At 43.7% G+C, this 21,797-nt stretch overlaps 1 protein-coding gene across 1 annotated transcript in view; it reads left to right on the top strand.

Moving 5' to 3' along the window:
* Positions 1-19,325, top strand: part of LCT (lactase) — a 64,039-nt gene extending 44,714 nt beyond the window's left edge. Inside the window, exons 13-17 of the mRNA XM_037733513.1 lie at positions 1,749-1,858; positions 5,268-5,402; positions 16,108-16,331; positions 17,377-17,604; positions 18,613-19,325. Coding sequence (XP_037589441.1) covers positions 1,749-1,858; positions 5,268-5,402; positions 16,108-16,331; positions 17,377-17,604; positions 18,613-18,836 — 921 coding nt within the window. The 3' untranslated portion in view covers positions 18,837-19,325. The remainder of the gene's footprint in view (positions 1-1,748; positions 1,859-5,267; positions 5,403-16,107; positions 16,332-17,376; positions 17,605-18,612) is intronic.
* The last annotated feature ends 2,472 nt before the right edge of the window (positions 19,326-21,797 follow it).

Raw genomic sequence — 21,797 nt, 5'->3', positions numbered from 1 at the left:
TTAGATTCTGTGAAACTCATTAGTGCTCCTAATTTGCCAACTCAATGAGTTTAAGGACAGCATCTTTTGGTCATGGAATTTCACCCCTAGGAAGTAGAGACATTAGTAGGAAGCCAGCTGGGCATGGTGACTCATGCTTGTAATCACAGAACTTTTGAGAGGCCAAGGCAGGTGGATCACCTGAGGTCAGAAGTTCTAGACCAGCCTGGCCAACATGGTGAGACCCCATCTCTACTAAAATTACAAAAAATTACCCAGGTGTGGTGGTCCATGCCTGTAGTCCCAGCTACTCAGGAGGCTGAGGCAAAAGAACTCTGGAGCCAAGATTGCCATTGCACCCCAGCCTCAGCAACAGAGCAAGACTCCATCTCCAAAAAATAAATAAATTAATTAATTAAAAAGAAAGCAGGTGCCAGCGTGGCCTACCTTTATTTCCACCTGAACCCCTGACAAGAGGAGAGAAGGAGAATAATGATCCTCATTCACGGCAGAGCTCCTCTGGCCCTTCATAGAGTCTCTGAAAGGGCTAGAAGGTGCCGCCTTCTACGTTTTGCATCAGGAAGAAAAGGCAAGTGTTTCTCTCTGGATTGGTTCCCACTTTGGGCTCTGTGGAAGAGTCTGCCAACTGTGGCACTATAACTCCCTCAGGGGGAACACCAAGGGCCTTGGTTTTCCAAACTCTTCACAAGAGACCTTGACAAAGATAGTCAAATTAATAAATGCAACGAAGAGCTTAATTTTCTGGTTTGCTAGCCAGCTGGGGAAACAGCTTTGAAACAAAATTAATGTATCCCCCATGTCAGACTCACAGAACTGGTGAATTAGAGCAACATTTCCTTTTTTCCTGAAATCAAAACTCAAATGTCAGGAAATGTTAGGCTGTCATATCATTAAATTGAGCTACTTACTGGTGAACTGTGATACTGCAGCCAAGGATTATGACAGATGCATCTCCTGTTAGAATCAGCTTCCACCAAAACATCCAGTGTGGTACCTTGGAGTGGGCGCATTTAAGCCTCTTTACCAGGGCATGTGTGTTCCATGCCTCATCTCTGACCATGAATGGAAGCTGCCCTCACCCTATATTCCCAGCAGCAGCCAGCGGGTGAGGAGAGGATTTGGAGAGACTAAAGAAGGCTCTCAAACCCCCCAGCATTATAGTGTTTGGGTGCCATATATTCCCCTTCATGATAAGGATGGCATAGATATCATTAGAGAAAATAGGTCAAACAGTTCCCACTCTGGGGCTCTGAAAGCCCATGAAGAGTTATGCTTTGCCTGGGAAAGCCTTGTCGGGAAAGCCTTGCATCTTGGCCCTCCCCAGAATGTTCTGTTTGCTCCTTGGGCACATTGATGAGGAAGTTCAGCCACTCAGTGGAGAGAGGGAACCGGGAGCCTGGAGGCTTGTGGCCTCTCCCTTCTCTGTGGGACCCTTCCAAAGGCAGCCAGGAAGCATTTGTTGAACACCAGGGGTAGTGCCAGGTCAGTTCCTGTCACGTCAAGCTGTAATTATGAAGAGGTGGCCCTGCCCTCAGAGCAACAGCAGCTGAGCAAGCGCAGACTCAGCTGGTAGAACTGTGAGTACTGAAGCTGCAGCAGGCAGGAGCCACAGAGATGAGACTTAGGCTGGGGGTATGGAAAAAGAAGGGAGGTTCTAAGGCCAGGCACTTCTGAGCGGGGATGGTGCTGTCTCTTGCTGTGCCCATCTGTAATGCTTGGGCTGACTGTCTCCCTCACCCTACCCGCAGTTCATGGGAGGCTGGTTTGCACATCCTATTTTCAAGAATGGAGATTACAATGAGGTGATGAAGACGCGGATCCGTGAAAGGAGCTTGGCTGCAGGCCTCAGCAAGTCTCGGTAAGGGCCTGGTGCCCGCAGTGGTGAGGGCATGGGCATCGGGGTTACAGAGGCGTGTCTCAGGCAGTTTACCATGACTGAGCTTCTTTGTTCGCTGGGAAGTTAAATGTGATCATATATGTAAAGCATAACCCAGCACCTGGCACTGTTATGTGCTTGACAAGAGGGGTTTGCTATTATGGTTATTATTTTGCACAACAGCCAGGAGATCTGTCCCAGGGATATCCACCTCTGAGCAACCCCACTACACCACTCCACAGACAAATCCTAGCTCATCCTATCCTATTTCATCACCTCATGTGTGAATGTGGGTGGCAGTGGGTGACAGCCAGGCATGTACTTTGCCTCATTTGGCCAGCAGGTGGCGGTGGTCTGCACCAAAGCGCCCCTACTTATTATCCACCCACCCCTTCTTGGCAAAGAAGGAGTAGCAACATCAGCAGCCAACGTTTATCCATCTTTTTTTTTTTTTTTTTTTTGAGACAAGAGTCTCGCTCTGTCACCAGGCTGGAGTACAGTGTTGGAATGTCTGCTCACTGCAACCTCCACCTCCCAGGTTCAAGCATTTCTTCTGCCTCCCGAGTAGCTGGGACTACAGGCCTGCACCACCACACCCAGCTAATTTTTGTATTTTTAGTACAGATGAGGTTTCACCATGTTGGCCAGGATGGTCTCAGTCTCTTGACCTTGCGATCCGCTTGCCTCAGCCTCCCAAAGTGCTGGGATTACAGGCATGAGCCACTGCACCTGGCCCCATCTTCTGTTGGTACCTTTATTTCTATTTAAAGATGAGTAAAGCGAGGCACAATGATTAGGGCAAGATCACCCAGCAATTAAGAGATGGAGCTGAGATTTGCAGCCAAGGTGTCTGCCCCCCGGGCTCATGCTGGGGGCAGAATCATGCAGGTGGGGTGAGAGGTGTGTGTGGAAACAAGAAGCTGGGGTCACTGCCTACAGGAACACGCCCACCACTCCAAGACCCGGGGGATTCAGGTGTGAATTTCCAATGTAGCCTTTGAGTCTTGCCCCCAAGCTCTCCCATATAGCCCATCTGAGGATTAAAAATCCAGCTCCCTCCTCACAATGCACACCCTGGCCTGGTTAGGGTAAGTCCCACAGAGTAGGCTATGCCTAAAGGTCTTATCTGTCAACTGTGATCTCCAGCAAAGCCAGTGAGCGTCCAGCCCATCCGCACAACTTTGCTGAGCGTCTACCATTTGCCCGAGCCAGGGCCAGAGGGAGGGGTCCACAGAAGGAGAGGATTGCAAGTCGACTCCTCAAGCTGCTGACAGAACAGTTAGAAAGACGGTGCTCCAAGGATTCCCATTCCCCAGGCTCTTCAGTAGAAAGAAAACTCGGAAGATGAGATCAGGGTGGGCCGGGTAGACCCAGGAGATTTCATGGACAAGGCAGGACATCAGCTGAGCTGGGCCTTGACAGGTGATGGAATGTGGGAGATTACAGGTCATTCCTTCCAAGGGGCAGGGTTGTGAAGATAGGCCTAGAGGTAAGAATGAGGGGAGTGCCAGAAGCTAACAGTGGGGAGACCAGCCCAACAGCAGTGAAGCGGCTGAGGCCATGTGGTAGAGGGCCTGGAAGCCAGGCACAGGGCTTTGGGTTTGGTGCCACAGGCCACTGCTGGCTTCTGAGCAGAGGCATCAGGGACATGAGGAGGCTGCGCTTTGAAAGTTTTCTCCCATCATCTCAGAAACCCCAGGGAAGGAAGGTTCTTGATCCCTCAGGTTAATGGTAGAAGAGAGGTGAAGATGAAGGTGTCAGAAGCCTCAGCAGGGCATCTCTGGGCCACACCTAAACCAGAAGCACTGGGTCTCTCTGTCAGCATGTGCATGCAGTCAGGATCACCTATACATGCTGTACACAAGTACATATTAGTCAGGTTCTACAGGAGAGAGGCTTTTCACTCAGAGTGCCTGATGAATGCTCCATCTACCCATTAAGCCAAAGTTCCCCAGGCACTGCGGCTCACATCTGTAATCCCAGGACTTTGGGAGGCTGAGGCGGGAGGATCCCTTGAGACCAGGGATTCAAGACCAGCCTGGGCAACATAGTGAGCCTCTGTCTTGTCTTGTTTTTTTTTTGTTTGTTTGTTTTTTGTTGTTGTTGTTGTTTTTTTGAGACAGAATCTCACTCTGTTGTGAGACACCAGGCTGGAGTGCAGTGGCACAATCTTGGCTCACTGCAACCTCTGCCTCCTGGGTTTAAGCAATTCCTCTGCCTCAGCCTCCCAAGTAGCTGGGACTACAGGTGCATGCCACCACGTCCAGCTAATTTTTGTGTTTTTAGTAGAGACAGTGTTTTATCATGTTGGCCAGGATGGTGTCGATCTCTTGACCTTGTGATCTGCCCGCCTCGGCCTCCCAAAGTGCTGGGATTACAGGCATGAGCCACTGCGTCCAGCCGTGAGCCTCTGTCTTTACAAAAAATTTTAAAATTACCCAGGCATGGTGGCACACACCATGGGAACCTGGTGGGAACCTCAGAGGGAGTGCAGTGTCCCCAGGGGGACAGAGAGAGACCCTGTCTGGAAGGGAGGGAGGGAAGGGGAGAAAGGGAGGGAGGGAGGGAAGGAGGGAGGGAAGATTGATTCAGTGAAATCGTGAGAACTGAGAAGTTCAAATGCAAATACTCAGTTTGCAAAGTCAAATACTCAATTTGCAAAATATTTCCCCTGCTACCTTGAAGATCTTGAAGCTACTATTATTATTATTATTCTTAGAGTTGGAGAAAAGAGGCATGCCTAGACAAATAAACCCCAACAAGAGCAGAGGAACTTGAGAAGGGTAGAATACAGAGATAAAAATTATGCAAGGGCCAGGCGCGTTGGCTCACACCTGTAATCCCAGCACTTTGGGAGGCTGAGGCAGAAGAATCGCTTGAACCCAGCAGGTGGAGGTTTCAGTGAGCTGAGATCATGCCACTGTACTCCACCCTAGGCAACAGAGGGAGACTCCATTACAAAAAAAAGAAGAAAAACTATAGAAGATATAACTTTATAAACATAGGGGAGGAGCCTTGGGTATATATTTGAGGTACTCTCTTGATTTTGAAATCTGTCATAGATGCTAAATATCAGAATTTGCATATGTCAATGTTTCAAGGAAATTTAAAACTGTGTGTGTATATGTGTGTGTGTGTGTGTGTGTGTGGTCCCTTGGGTTTCAAAGGCTCTTGTAGAGACCTAGGGAAGCTAGGTTTACAGTGTGGCAGGAGGAGCTGCAGGTGCTTACTGCACTGCCTGAAGGACCTCTTCTCCTTCCCTGCCGGTTGCCCCTAGTCACGGCCACTTGCCTGGGGTTCAGAGCGCTCCCCCGCCCCAGCCCCATGACATTGTCTTCCCAAAGCATGGCTCTCCATGAAACCCCTGCCCTTAATGGCTTCTTCCACACAGGCTGCCAGAATTTACAGAGAATGAGAAGAAGAGGATCAATGGCACCTATGACTTTTTTGGGTTCAATCACTACACCACTGTCCTGGCCTACAACCTCAACTATCCCACTGACGTCTCTTCTTTTGATGCAGACAGGTAAGTCCACCAACAGGGCGCCTGGAGCCATCTCTCAAAAAGGCAGAAGGGTGCCCCTTGGCCGCGCTCTCCGAGGCCTGCCCAGCCTCAAAACAGGGCCTCCAATGCTGGATGTGCTAGGGTTTGCAAGATGCTCGCCACCCCACAGATCCTGCAGGAAATCTCCAGCAAGGGAGAGGGAGAGGAGGCCGGAGGCTCCAGGGCACCTCCCATTAGGACACATATGCTTGGCTTTTTGTTTTATTTTATTTTTAAAAATTTATTCATTTATTTTGTTTTCTTTTTCACAAGCTGCTCAACTGTCAAAATGCTTTTTTTTAAAAAAAGGATTTTCAAGAAAAAAAATTTTCAGGTTTTATCAAAATTTGCTTCAATATTAATAACAATAATGCAAGGGTAAAATTTTATTTTCTGTTTTAAACAATGCTTTTAGGCCAGGCATGGTGGCCCATGCCTGTAACCCCAGCACTTTGGGAGCCTGAGGCGGGTGGATCACGAGGTTAAGGAATCGAGACCATCCTGGTCAACATGGTGAAACTCCGTCTCCACTAAACAATGCAAAAATTAGTTGGGCATGGTAGTGCACGCCTGTAGTCCCAGCTACTTGGGAGGCTGAGGTAGGAGAATCACTTGAACCTGGGAGGCAGAGGTTGCAGTGAGCTGAGATCGTGCCACTGCACTCCAGCCTCGCGACGGAGAGAGACGCCATCTCAAAAAAAAAAAAATGCTTTTATGAAGTAGAGATAGTAAAAGATTTTGGTTTACCAAATAACAGTTTTTATTTACTTTGTTATTATTATTATTATTATTATTATTATTACTTTGAGTAGCTGGAACTACAGGCACTTGCCACCATGCATGGCTAATTTTTTTTTTTTTGTATATCAGTAGAGACGGGGTTTCACCATGGTGGCTAGGGTAGTCTCAATCTCCTGACCCACCTTGGACTCCCCAAGTGCTGGGATTATAGCTGTGAGCCACCAAGCCTGGCCAATAATGGTTTTTAAAAAGCCAATTTTTTTTTCGTCTATTGTCCCTTTATTCATAACTATTTTAAGTCTTGTTCTTTTCCTTCCTTGGGAGTTCCTTCTGAGCTTCTCAGCCACTCAGCACCCCCTTTCACTGGCCAAATAATTTGATTTATAACAAATGGCCTTTTTTTTTTTTTTTTTTGAGATAGTCTCACTCTGTTGCCCAGGCTGGAGTGCAGTAGCATGATCTCAGCTCACTGCAACCTCCACTTCCCAGGTTCAAGCAGTTCTCCTGCCTCAGCCTGCCTACCAAGTAGCTGGGACTACAGGCACCTGCCACCACACCTGGCTAATTTTTTTGTATTTTTAGTAGAGATGGGGGTCTCACCATGTTGACCAGGCTAGTCTCGAACTTCTAACCTCAGGTGATCTGCCCACTTTGGCCTCCCAAAGTGCTGGGTTTACAGGCATGAGCCATTGCACCCGGCACATTTTTCACCATTTTCATTGTGCATACCACCTTCATTTATCTAAACTGGTAGAATATGCAAATGGATAATAAAAAAATAAATTGACAAACTTTAGAAAAACTTTAAACTTGCCCTGGCCTAAGACTCTTTCATTGGTATTATTATTATTATGTTGTTGTTCATCACTCACCTCAAAGAAGGTTTTTAATTTGATGTCATTGGGGTTAACAGGTTTTTTTTTTCCAGAAACAGTATTCACTCTGTACTGAGTCTTTACATTGTAATTAATGAAGATTTGTCAGCATTTGTACTTACCAAGAGACAGCATTTGTACTTACCAACCTTGCCCTTCTTAACTTTAAGTCTTTGCGCTGGGTTTCCCAGAATCCTGCCAAAAATGATTATGTCCTATAAATAGAAATTAATTCCTCTAGGTAATTAAAATCCTTCAATTACCTTCTTCATTAAACACTGAAAACTGGCAGAGGTAGCTTTTCAAATTGATACTCCACCCCCTTTGGACATACAGGGCAGAAGAAGTCAATTTTTTTTAAACTTTTAAAAAAATTTTTAATAGTTTTGGGGGAACAGATGGTGTTTGGTTACATGAATAAGTTCTTTAGTGCTTTTCTGAGATTTTGGTGCACCCATAACCCAAGCAGTGTACACCGCCCCCAGTGTGTAGTCTTTTATCCCTCACCCATCACCCACCATTTTCTCCAAGTCCCCAAAGTCCATTGTATCATTCTTAGGCCTTCGCACCCACATAGCTTAGTTCCCACTTACAAGTGAGAACATGAAAGGCTTGGTTTTCCATTCCTGAGTTACTTCATCACTTAGAATAATGGTCTCCAACTCTATCAAGTTTGCTGCAAATGCCATTATTTCATTTCTTTTTATGGCTGAGTAGTATTCCATGGTACATATATGTACCACATTTTCTTTATCTACTTGGTTGATGGTCATTTAGACTGGTTCCATATTTTTGCACTTATGAATTGTGCTGTAAACATGCATGTGCAAGTGTCTTTCTTTTATAATGACTTCTTTTCCTCTGAATAAATACACAGTAGTGGGATTGCTGGATCAAATGGTAGTTCTAATTTTAGTGTTTTTTTGAGACGTAGTCTCACTCTGTCACCCAGGCTGGAGTGCAGTGGCGTGGTCTCAGCTCACTGCAACCTCTGCTGTCACAGTTCAAGCTATTCTGTCTCAGCCTTCTGAGTAGCTGGGATTACAGGTGCCTGCCACCATACCCAGCTAATTTTTGTAGTTTTTACTAGAGATGGTGTTTCACCATCTTGGTGAGGCTGGTCTTGAACTTCTGACCTCATGATCCACCCACCTCAGCCTCCCAAAGTACTGGGATTACAGGTGTGAACCACTGCATCTGGCCCTAATTTTAATTGTTGAAGGAATCTCCACATTCCCACCAGCAGTGTAAAAGTATTTTCACATCTACATGAACATTCATTATTTTTTTATTTCTAAATTATGGCCATTCTTGCAGGAGTAAAGGGGTATGTTATTGTGGTTTTGATTTGCATTTCCCAGATAATATTATCTTTGTTTTTGTTGGCATTTGCTTTTGGGTTCTTGGTCATGAACTCTTTGCCTAAGCCAAATCTGGAAGAGGTTTCCCAATGTTATCTTTTAGAATTTTATGGTTTCAGATCTTAGATTTAAGTCCTTGGTCCATCTTGAGTTGATTTATGTATAAGGTGAGAGATGAGGATCCAGCTTCCTTTCCCCATTGTATGTTTTTGTTTGCTTTGTAGAAGATCAGTTGGCTGTAAGTATTTGGCTTTATGTATGGGTCTCTATTATGTTTCATTGATCTACATGCCTATTTTTATACTAGTACTATGCTGTTCTGGTAACTGTAGCCTTGTAGTATAGTTTGAAGTTGGGTAATGTGATGCCTCCAGATTTGTTCTTTTTACTTAGTCTGGCTTTGGCTACATGGGCTCTTTTTTGGTTCCATGTGAATTTTGAGTGGTTTGTTTTTTTTTTTTAGTTCTGTGAAGAATAATGATGATATTTGGGTGAAAATTGCATTGGATTTATAAATTGCTTTTGGCAATATGGTCATTTTTCACAATATTAATTCTTCCCATCCATGAGCCTAAGGTGTGTTTCCATTTGTTCATGTCATCTATGATTTCTTTCAGCAGTGTTTTATAATTTTCCTTGTAGAGAGATCTTTCACCTCCTTGTGTTAGGTGTTTGTTTTTTGTCTTTTGCAGCTGTTTTAAAAGAGGTTGAGTTATTGATTTGATTCTCAGCTTGGTCACTGTTGGTTTATAGCAGTGCTAATTTGTGTACATTGATTTTGTATTCTAAAACTTTACTGAATTTATCAGATCTAGAAGTTTTTGGATGAGTTTTTAGGGTTTTCTAGGTATATGATCATATAATCAGTGAACAGCATGGTTTGACTTCCTCTTACAGATTTGGATGTCCTTTGTTTCTTTCTCTTGTCTGATTGCTGAGGCTAGAACTTTCAGTACTACGTTGAATAGAAGTGGTGAAAATGGACATCCTTGCCTTGTTCCAGTTCTCAGGGGGAATGCTTCCAACTTTTCCCTGTTCAGTACAATGTTGGCTATGGGTTTGTCAAAGATGGCTTTTATTGCCTTAAGGTATGTCTCTTCTATACCAATTTCGCAATGTTGCTGAAGGTTTTAATCACAAAGCGATGCTGGATTTTGTCAAATGATTTTTCTGCAAATATGGAGATGATCATATGATTTTTGTTTTTAATTCTGTTTATGTGCGAAATCACATTGACTGACTTGCTTATGTTAGACCATCCCTGCATCCCTGGTATGAAACCCACTCGATCATATCTTTTTGATGTGCTGTTGGATTCAGTTAGCTAGTATTTTGTTGAGGATTTTTGCATCTGTGTTCATCAGGGATATTGGTCTGTCATTTTCCTTTTTTGTTATGTCCTTTCTTGGTTTTGGTATTGGCTTAATAAAATGATTTAGAGAGGATTCCCTCTTCAGGAAAAGTTTCAGTAGGATTGATACCAATTCATGTTCGAATGTCTGATAGAATTCAACTGTGAATCTATCTGGTCCTGGATTTTCTTTTGTTGGCAATTTTTCATTACTATTTCAATGTTGCTACTTGTTATTGGTCTGTTCAGAGTTTTTATTTCTTCCTGGTTTAATCTAGGAGGCTTTTATAATTCCAGGAGATATTTGTCTCCTCTAGGTTTTCTAGTTTGTGTGTTCATAGTAGCCTTGAATGATCTTTTATATTTCTGTGGTATCAGTTGTAATGTCTCCTGTTTGATTTCTAATTGCACTCACTTGGATCTTCTCTCTTTTCTTGGTTAATCTCACTAATGGGCTATCGATTTTGTTTATCTTTTTTTTTTTCTAATGTAAGTATCTAGTTTTATTTATTTAGTCCATAGTACATGTTGACAAAGGGGGAGATTTTGTTTATCTTTTCGAAGAACCAGCTTTTTGTTTCAATTGTCTTTTACATCTTTTTTTTTGTTTCAGTTTCATATAGTTCTGCTCTGATCTTTGTTCTTTCTTTTCTTCTGCTGGTTGGGTTTTATTTGTTCTTGTTTCTCTAGTTCCTTGAGGTATGAGCTTAGATTGTCTATGTTCTTTCAGACTTTTCAATGTAGGCATTTAATGATATAAACTTTCCTCTTAGCATTGCCTTTGTTGTATCCCAGAGGTTTTGATATGTTGTGTCACTATTATCAGTCACTTCAAATAATTTTTAAATTTCCATCTTGATTTTATTGTTGACCCAAAGATCATTCAAGAATAGATTATTTAATTTCCATGTATTTGTGTCATTTTGAGGGTTCCTTTTGGAGTTAATTTCAAATTTTATACCACTATAGTCTGAGAGAGTGCTTGATATAATCTTGATTTTTCTTAAATTCATTGAGATTTGTTTTGTGGCTTATCACATAGTCTATCTTAGAGAACATTCCATGTGCTGATGAAAAGAATGTGTATCCTGCAGTTGTTGGGTACAGTTTTCTGTACATATCTCTTAATTCTATTTGTTCTAGGGTATAGTTTAAGTTCATTGTTTCTTGGTTGACTTTCTGTCTTCATTATCTGTCTAGTGCAGTCAGTGGAGTATTGAAGTCTCCCATTATTATTGTGTTGTCATCTATCTCATTGCTTAGGTCTAGTAGTGATTGTTTTATAAATTTGGGCACTCCAGTGTTAGATGCATATATACTATATTTAGGATTATGATATTTTCCTGTTGGACTAATCCTTTCATCATTATATAATGTTCCTCTTTCTCTTTTTTTTCCTTTTTAGATGAAGTCTCACTGTGTCACCCAGGCTGGAGTGCTATGGCACGATCTCAGCTGACTGCAACCTCTACCTCCCTGGTTCTATCGACTCTCCTGCCTCAGCCTCCTGAGTAGCTGAGATTACAGGCACATGCCACCATACCCAGCTAATTTTTGTATTTTTAGTAGAGATGGGGTTTCACCATGTTGGTTAGGCTGGTCTCAAACTCCTGACCTGGTGATCCGCCTGCCTCGGCCTCCCAAAATACTGAGATTACAGGCATAGGCCACTGCACCCAGCCCCATCTTGGTCTTTTTTAACTGTTATTGCTTTAAAGTCTGTTTTGTCTGATGTAAGAATAACTGGCCAGGTGTAGTGGCTCACACCTGTAATCCCAGTACTTTGGGAGGCCAAGGCAGGTAAATCTTGTGAGGCCAGGAGTTTGAGATCAGCCTGACCAACATGGTGAAACTCTGTCTCTACTAAAAATACAAAAATATTAGCCGGGCATGGTGGCACATTCCTGTAATTCCAGCTACTTGGGAGGCTGAGGCAGGAGAATCACTTGAGCCAGGGGGCAGTGGTTGCAGTGGGCCAAGACTGTGCCATTACACTCTAGCCTGGGCAACAAGAACGAAATTCCGTCTCCAAAAAAAAAAAAGAATAAGAATAGCTACACCTCACCTTTGGTTTCCATTTGTATGAAATATCTTTCCACTCCTTTACCTTTAGTTTATGTGAGTCCTTATGTGTTAGATGAGTCTCTGAAAGACAGCAGATACTTAGCTGGTAGAGTTTTATCCATTCTGCCATCTGTATCTTTTTTTTTTTTTTTTAGAGTCGTTCTAAGTTTTATTTTTATTTTTTTATTTTTTCCATGTATTTATTTTATTGCATTTTAGGTTTTGTGGCACATGTGAAGAACATGCAAGATTGTTGCATAGGTACACACGTGGCAGTGTGATTTGCTGCCTTCCTCCCCATCACCTACATCTGGCATCTCTCTCCTTGCTATCTCTCCCCAACTCCCCACCCCACACCGTCCATCCCCTATTTACCCCCAACAGACCCCAGTGTGTAGTGCTCCCTTCCCTGTGTCCACGTGTTCTCATTGTTCAACACCTGCCTATGAGTGAGAACATGCTGTGTTTGATCTTCTGCTCTTCTGTCAGTTTGCTGAAAATGATGGTTTCCAGGTTCATCCATGTCCCTACAAAGGACACAAACTCATCGTTTTTGATGGCTACATAATATTCCATGGTGTATATGTGCCACATTTTCCCTGTCCAGCCTATCATCGATGGGCATTTGGGTCATCTGTATCTTTTAAGGGGAGTATTTAGGCATTTACATTAAATATTAGTATTGAGATGTGAAGTGCTGTTCTATTCATTGTGCTAGTTGTTGCCTGAGTACCTTTTTTTTCTTTTTTTTTTCCATTGTGTCATTGCTTTATAGGCCCTGTGAAGTTCTATTTTGAGTTTCTATTTCATGGTTTTGTTTCAAGATTTATAACTCCTTTTAGAATTTCTTGTAGTGCTGGCTTGGTAGTGGCAAATTATCTCAGCATTTGTTTGTCTGATAAAGACTATCTCTCCGTCATTTTTGAAGCTTAGTTTCGTTGGATACAAAATTCTTGGCCAATAATTATTTTGTTTAAGGAGGCTAAAGATAGGACCCCAATCCCTTCTGGCTTATAGGGTTTCTGCTGAGAAATTTGCTGTTAATCTGATAGGTTTTCCTTTATAGGTTATCTGATGCCTTTGCCTCACAGCTCTTAAGATTTTTTCCTTCATCTTGACTTTAGATAACCTAATGACTATGTACCTAGTTGATTATCTTTTGTGGTGAATTTCCCGGGTATTCTTTGACCCTCTTGTGTTTGGATGTTTAGATCTCTAGCAAGGCCAGGGAAGTTTTCCTCGATTATTCCCTCAAATAAGTTTTCCAAACTTTTAGATTTCTCTTCTTTCTCAGGAACACCAACTATTCTTATGTTTGGTCATTTAAAGTACTCTCAAATTTCTTCGAGGTTTTGTTCATTTACAATATTTTTTTGTCTTTGTCAGATTAATTTGAACGCCTTATCTTCAAGCTCTGAAGTTTTTTCTTCTACTTGTTCTAGTCTGTTGTTGAAACTTTCCAGCATATTTTGTATTTCTCTAAGTGTGTCTTTCATTTCCAGAAGTTGTGATTTTTTTTTTCTTTTTTCTTTTGAGACGGAGTTTTACTCTTTTGCCCAGGCTGGGGTACAGTGGCACAATCTTGCCTCACCACAGCCTCCACCTTCTGGTTTCAAGTGATTCTCCTGCCTCAGCCTCCTGAGTAGCTGGGATTACAGGCATCTACCAACACACCTGGCTGATTTTTTGTGTTTTGTTTTTAGTAGAGATGGGGTTTGACCATGTTGGCCAGGCTGGTCGTGAACTCCTGAACCTGTGATCCACTCGCCTTGGCCTCCCAAAGTGCTGGGATTACAGGTGTAAGCCACTGTGCCGGGCCTATTGTTTTTTCTTTATGATATCTATTTATCTAGAGACTTTGTCATCCATATCTTGTATTGTTTTTTAAATTTCTTTAAGGTAATTTTCACCTTTCTCTATTACCTCCTTGAGTAGCTTAATAACCTTCTGAATTCTTTATCTGGCAATTCAGAGATTTCTTCTTGGTTTCGATCCATAGTTGGAGAGCTAGTGTGATCTTTTCTAGGTCTTATAGAACCTTGTTTTGTCATATCACCAGAATTAACTTTTCTGGTTTCATCTCATTTGAGTAGACTGTCCCAGTGGAAAGATCTGGAACTCAAGGGCTGCTGTTCAGATTCTTTTGTCTCACAGGTGATCCCTTGATGTGGTGCTTGCCCCATTTCCCTAGGGATGGGACTTCCTGAGAGCCAGACTGCAGTGATTGTTGTTGTTCTTCTGCATCTATCCACCCAGCAGGACCACTGGGATCTGCAAAGAGTCCTATGATGTGATGTGTCTTCAGGTCTCCCAGCCGTGGATATCAGCATCTGCTGTAGTGGAGGTGGCAGGGGAGTCAAGTGGATTCTGTGAGTCCTTGGTTATAGTTTTGTTTGGTACTCTGGTTGTCTCAAATGCTGGTTATGCTAGCAGTGAAGTTGTCATGTGGACAGACTCAAGACTTCTGATTAGCCAGGATGTTACAGGCAGTGGAATTAGCTGTTGTTTTCTCCTTCTTTGGAGCAGGATTGCTCTGTTATGAGTTACTGTAATGGCATGAACTGGTTGGCCACCAGCTGTGGGTGGCAGTAAAAGGGGAAAGCCTCCCCAGCTTCTACACAGCCAGCAAGTCCAGTCTCACTCCAGCTGTGCCCTGCCAACAGTGCACAGGGCAGAGATCTCGCCCCAAGGTTTCAGGCCTTGCCCCTCCCCACCTGCCCACACTGTTGGCTGTGGCTTCTGTGCTTTTTTATCTGCATTTTTTTGTTTGCCCCCAAGATTCTGCTCAGGAAAATTCATGCTTCTAGTTGAAATTAAGTTCAGCTGTAAGCTTCCTTCATCCTGCCCCTCCCTAATTTCACTGGCTTTCTTCCCCAAGGACCTCTGTCAGATAAAGTCAGGGATGGCTTCCCTGGGCTCAAGCTGGGGACAGGGAGTGGCTACAGGGCTCTTCTCACTGCTTCTTCTACTTTTATATTTTGCTCGGCTCCCTAAACCCACTTGAACTCTAGGTAAGGCTAAATCCTTCTCCTATAATCTGGATTTTCAGGTCCCCAGAAAGGATGTATGTTCAGAGGCATACTTTCCCCCCTCACACTTTGGGAACTCACAGTTTTGCGGCTGTCTCATGGAGTTTGCAGCAGCATTCTCCTTTTTCCGAAGGGTCTGTGAAATCTTTCCATTTTTCTGGTATATTCCTGCAGTGGTTCTTGGAGCAATATAGCTCACAACATGAGTCCATACACGGTTCTGTCCACCCAAGTGGGAGCTATGCCTAAGTCCTGTCTCCTATCTACCATTTTCTGAAAATCTCATTTTGTTCCTTCAAGCATCTTTCCACATCAGTAGCTCTTACTGAGTCCAGGTTCTTTCTTTGAAAACCAGCCCCTCTACTCTCACTGCATCCTGAAACCCCCCAAATCAGGCTCGCCAAGGGGGCACTGAGTAAACTCCAGAGCACCCCTCTAGTCCTGAATCTCCCTCCCTTATCCACCTCATGTGCCTCATTAGCCCTGGAGCTGTCTCCCCGGAGACCCTCACTAGTGCTTATGAAATGGCCCACATTCAATTCAGCTGAGTCACATAAATCCAGATGCTGATAAAACTAACGTTTTTTTTACCCCCGATCTGAGTGTAAGAAGTGTCTAAATGCTTTGTCCTTCTTTGACATGTGTGACTACAGGTGATCAGGCTTCTGTGGCTTTCCCCAGCAGGCACCCCTGTGGTAGGAGCTGTCTCCTCTCCTTGTCCATCACTGAAGAGAGAGGCCAGGCTCTTGGACACTTGAACGGGTCCCAGCCTGTCTGCTACCTGTCATCACACAAAGTAGGGCCATAAGTATTGGTGCCTGTGGCCGCACCCATGGTCAGCATGTGGCATTGACTAGACATAGGTGACTTGGGGGAACCCATTCTCTGAAGACACAGCACTGGCATCCATCAGAAGCCTGGTGCTGGGGACACCCAGAGCCTTTCATAGCTGGTGTAAGGAGCCATCTGTTCAGAGTGGTGGAGGGGTAGTCTCCGTGAGTAAGACTATGCTCTGCACAGGCAGAGAACTTGAAGGGCGGAGAGCTGAGTGGCTTGTCCAATGCTATACCAGCACTGAGTGCAGGCAGCTAGAACCAGCGAAAGGAGCAGAACTTGAAGCAATTTGATTATTCTGGGTTTAGTATGATTCTTATGGCTAGACAAAACCTAAGGCTTTTTCTGGTCTAAGTCCTGTTTTGCGTTTTGTGTAAAGGGCCTCTTGAGAGGTACAAAACAAGACCTAATCTTTAACTTTTGAACTTGTAGAGGAGTTGCCTCCATTGCAGATCGCTCGTGGCCAGACTCTGGCTCCTCCTGGCTGAAGATGACGCCGTTTGGCTTCAGGAGGATCCTGAACTGGTTAAAGGAGGAGTACAGTGATCCTCCGATTTATGTCACGGAGAATGGAGTGTCCCAACGGGAAGAAACAGACCTCAATGACACTGCGAGGATCTACTACCTTCGGACTTACATCAACGAAGCCCTCAAAGGTACGATGGGCCCACACTTCCTCAGTGTGCACCTTTCCCTGTTGGAAACACCTGCCATCTGCAGGAGGGTGATACAATGTCCTTGGGCCACAGTAAGAAAAAAAATGATAAGGCTTCTTGCTCCTGTTGGGTTTAAGCTTTGCTTTAGGGCTGCGCTGAATCTTTTCCGTCCTACATCTAAGCTCAGCAAGCAAGCCCAGTGGCCTGATGCCACCAAACCCTAGTTCCTGGCCTGAGTCACTTGCTCCCCTTGATCCTCCCTGATTTCAAACAGCAGTGCCCTCCTGCAATGGTCTGGGTAGAGCCCGGGAGGAGTAGGCTGGGTGGTTGCCTATAGGGTCTCTTGGTTTCCAAGCAAAAGTTTAAGACTCCTGGCTCAGCCCTAACAACTTGAGATGGGATCATGAGGTTAAGAAAATGGAACAAATACTGAGTAAAAGAGCCAGCAATGCAACAGCAAAGTAATTAGAAAAATCCTACCCAGCTGAAATCTATTCCATCTAAGAGCTATTTTCTATAGGGAGGAGCATTAACATTCTATGGCATTGACCAAGACCATGGATAGGAGTGTAGATGACCCAGGGGAATGACTTGGGGGAGCCCATTCTTTGAAGACACAGCACTGGCATCCATTGGAAGCCTGGAGCTGGGGACACCCAGAGCCTTCCATAGCTGGCATAAGGAGCCATCTGTTCAGAGTGATGGAGGGGTGGGCTCCATGAGTAAGACCATGCTCTGAAAGTACAATGCCTCCATCAACAAACATTTATTTTCTTTGAATGTTCCACCTGTATTCCCAACTCCCATTCAGGGCTGAGCTTTTCTAGAAAGATGCTGGTAGCTCTGCATCTCTATCCACAGAGGACCCACTAATAATCACTACATGCAAAGGGACAGCCTTCTCACAGAGCTAAAGCCGAAGCTTACCAACATCTGTGAGTCAGGGTGGTGGGGAGAGCAGTAGGCAGACCTGGCTTCCAAAGGCCTGGCAGGAAGGCACCTTATGAGATAGGAAACTTATGCCCAGGCCTCTGTGTTTGAGCAGCTGTGCAGGACAAGGTGGACCTTCGAGGATACACAGTTTGGAGTGCGATGGACAATTTTGAGTGGGCCACAGGCTTTTCAGAGAGATTTGGTCTGCATTTTGTGAACTATAGTGACCCTTCTCTGCCAAGGATCCCCAAAGCGTCGGCCAAGTTCTATGCTTCTGTGGTCCAATGCAATGGCTTCCCTGACCCCGCTACAGGGCCTCACGCTTGTCTCCAACAGCCAGGTGAGATGTGGCTCTGGGAAGGAATAAACCCTAGGGGAAGGGGCAGGTGGAAGGGCCTCTTAGTCTATTTTCTTCTAGTTTATTACCCTTCTCTCTGCCTGTCCATCCCCTTCATTCATTCAACAAACATTTATTTTCTCTGAATGCTCCAGACATTTCCTGGGGTGGAACAAAGGACACGTAGGATCAGTGTTACATCTAGAAACCAGAGCCCTGCTCTGGGAATGGGCAAGTCTAGATTCTTCTTCCAGCCCTACCACTAACTTGCTGTGCACCCATAGGTAAAAATCCAGGCACATGCTTCTGGGCAGTTACAAGGATCAAATAAAGGGACCGTGAAAGTACAATGCCTGCACAATGGGGGTGCCCCATATTTGTTGAAAGAAAGAGTATCAACCACTACACAAATGTAAACAACAATTATCCAGTTTCGATTATACAGGCTAAGAATCCCTCATCTGAAAATTCAAAATCCAAAATACTCCAAAGTCTGAAACTTTTTGAGCACTGGCATGATACCACAATGGAAAATTCAACACCTGACCCCCTGTGACAGGTCACAGTCAAAACACAGTTAAAGCTTTGTTTCATGCAAAAAATTACTTAAAATATTGTATAAAATTACCTTCACACGATGTGGATAAGTTGCATATAAAAACATATATGAATACCTGGGTCTTATCCCCAAAATCTCTCATTATGTATATGCCAATATTCCAAAATCTTAAAAAAAAAATCACAAATCTGAAACACTTCTGATCCGAAGCAAGCATGTCAGATAAGGGATATTCAACCTGTATTCTAATTGCTGATAGAGATTTTAAAAAATACAACTGCTTAACTTCACTCAGAGGCTTCTGACACACAGTTGAAAGAGGATGGGTACCTCTACCTCAGCAATCTGTCAATTGGCTGTGCAGATTTGGGGTACCATGCAGCCTCTGCTGGGGTCTCAGAGATCTGAGAACTCAATCAGTACCAAAACATCAACCACCCTGTGTCCTCTCCTAGATGCTGGACCCACCGTCAGCCCCATGAGAGAGCAGGAGGTGCAGTTCCTGGGGCTAATGCTCAGCACCGCAGCAGCACAGACAGCTTTGTATGTTCTCTTTTCTCTTGTGCTTCTTGGAGTCTGTGGCATGGCATTTCTGTCATATAAGTACTGCAAGCGCTCCAAGCAAGAGAAAACACAACCAAGCCAACTGGAATTGAGCCCAGTTTCTTCATTCTGATGAGTTACCACCTCCTCAAGTTCTGTGAAGCAGGCCTAGTTTCCTCCTCTGCCTTTGTCAGCCACCAAACTCCTTAGGGTCTTGGACTCTGCTCATACTGGACTTCTCCATAAAGTCCTGCTACATCCTTAGAGATGACTTTAATCTTGATGAATTTTGAGTTATTGATTAAAATGGAAATATCTGCATCTTGCTTCAGTATCAGAGTTCATTTGGGCATTTGAGGAGCAAGTGGCTCTTGTGGAAATGTGCAGATACTAGTCTAGTGGGTCTGTGAACCACTTAATTGAATTTAACAGGGCTGTTTTCAGTTTCAGAGTTGTTAAGGGTGAAATTGGGAGTAAAAACCGTAAAAATCCTTTCTATAAGAAGAAATCAACTCCATTGCATAGATTGCGATATCATCTCCTGCCCTTCTGCAAGCTCTCCCTGGCTTCACATCTTGTGTTTTCCAGAAAATAAAAACAGCAGACTCTGTCCTCTCTCCTATGATTGCCTTTCCTTGAGAAAATAGGTACAACAGAAATTATGAAGTCACACAAGCCATCTGGGGCTCCGATTAAGCTTTCCTACCAGACCAAGTCTTTCTGTTGACATTATATTCCTTGGGGCAAATACCACAACATGCAGAAAGAGGTGGCCTTTCCCCACCTCCCAAACACCCCCACTGCCACTTTTTATGCCATCCCCAACTCTCACATATGATCTTGGTTCATTTAGCCTGTTTTCTTTCCTCCTTTCCCAATTTGTGGTAGTTGTGAACTGCACATAAGTCAACTATCCATATTCCTTTGTGTCTATCCAAATGCGAGTCCTTCCACCTAGCATTCCCTTTCTTCTGAAAATGCCTTCAAGTCTCAGCTGAAATAATGTATTTTCTCCTCTGAATGGCTTCCCTGAATCCCCAGCCGGATTCTCCTTTGTCTGGTTTGCTTGTAAATATCCCCAATTATAACTTGACCATCCAGTTTCTATACTGGAATTGGATATTTCTCTGTCACCTTCTTAAGGTCAAGGACCATGTCTCATTGTCTTTGGCAAGCACATTGGAGACAGCAATGAAAAGCACAAATGTTCCTTTCATGTGTTCACTCATTCCAGCATTTCCAGGGCAGTGGTGGGAGCAGAGAGAGATAGATATGGTCTTTATAATCCCCTCAAATGTGCTATGAGACAATCTCAGCGTGAAACACCTAAACACTTGATTGGCCCATATATTATTTCTAGACAGCTGAGAAAATGTTTTGAAAAAACAAGAGTAATTTTGGGCTGCTCTTAAAAGGATGATCATACTTGAAATTTGCTTCTTGTAAGCATTCCTTTTCTTGGATTGTTACATCTATGAAAACATTCCAATGCCATGAGTCCCAACCTGGCAGTCAGGAACTTGTGGTGCACAAGCATTTTTCTTCATCAGTCGACTGGAAAAGTTTGTCAGATGGGGGTAGGGTGGTTCTAAAATTGATATTAGAGACATTCCTTGGGGTAGAAACTCTCAGTATCATAAGGTGCCAATTATACCTAAATAATCTCAAAATTCAACATCACTTTTTTGGGAAGACACTAACAAAATAATATTAAGTTGCATATATGAACTTGTAGGAAGAGCGAGCATAAATCTGGGGATTTATATTAAATATAATAGGATAAATATTAACACACAGTATAAAGCCAGCTTAAAGTAGTTTGGTGGCAGAGGCAAATAGATCAATAAAGGAAGAGGGAGCCTGGACACAGAAGCAACTGCACAAGGAACAGACACCTGCCCTGCAGGCAGCATGCCTACTCAGGGGCAGAGGGCCTGTGACAGCAGTGGGGAAACAGGTTCCTGAGGATGTCAGCCACAGGCATGGGAAGGAGCCAGGTCCTTTCCTTGGACACCGGATTTAAACACACAAAAAAGGAAACCATAAGAATCCTAGGATATACAAAAGATAATTTTTGAAGTGGGAAAGGTATTTATAAACAAGACTCAAGACCTGGAGGTCATAAAGAAAAACACAGATAATACTGTGGCCAAAAATGACCAAATATACTTATCAAAAGAGAGGGAGAAAATATTTACCACATATGCCAGCAAATGGCTTTTTTAAAAATTGTATTTGGGCTCTGGGGTACATGTGCACATGTTGCATCCTGCAGGATTGTTGCATACGTACATACATGCCATGGTGGTTTGCTGTCTCCATCCCTCTCCCGACCCCCATCGCCTACATCAGGCATTTCTCCCGGTGCCATCCCTCTCCATGCTTCCCCCACCCCACACTGTCCCTCCCTCCCCTCCCATCCACCCCTCACCTAGCCCAGTGAGTGTTGTTCCCTTCCCTGTGCCCAAGTGTTCTCATTGTTCATCACCCACCTATGAGTGAAACGTGGTGTTTGGTTTTCTGCTCTTGTGTCAGTTTGCTGAGAATAATGGTTTCCAGATTCATCCATGTCTCTACAAAGGACACGATCTCGTCGTTTTTTATGGCTGCATAGTATTCCATGATGTATATGTGCCACATTTTTTTTGTCCAGTCTATCGATGATGGACATTTGGATTGGTTCCAGGTCTTTGCTATTGTAAACAGCACCGCAGTGAACATACGTGTGCATGTGTCTTTATAATAGAACAATTTATAATCCGTTGGGTATATACCCAGTAATGGGATTACTGGGTCAAATGAAATTTCTATTTCTAGATCCTTGAGGAATCGCCACACCATCTTCCATAATGGTTGAAGTAATTTACACTCCCACCAACAGTGTAAAAGTGTTCCTATTTCTCCACATCCTTTCCAGAATCTGTTTTCTCCAGATTTTTTAATGATCGCCATTCTAACTGGCGTGAGATTGTATCTCAATATGGTTTTGATTTGTATTGCTCTAATGACCAATGATGATGAGCTTTTTTTCATGTTTGTTGGCCTCATATGTCTTATTTTGAAAAGTGTCTGTTCATATCCTTCGCCCACTTTT

Source organism: Cebus imitator, unplaced genomic scaffold (genome assembly GCF_001604975.1).
Source record: "Cebus imitator isolate Cc_AM_T3 unplaced genomic scaffold, Cebus_imitator-1.0 Scaffold534, whole genome shotgun sequence".
NCBI classification, from domain to species: Eukaryota; Metazoa; Chordata; class Mammalia; order Primates; family Cebidae; genus Cebus; species Cebus imitator.
The sequence above is the reverse complement of the archived record's forward strand: the minus strand, read 5'-3'. Positions and strand labels throughout refer to the sequence as shown.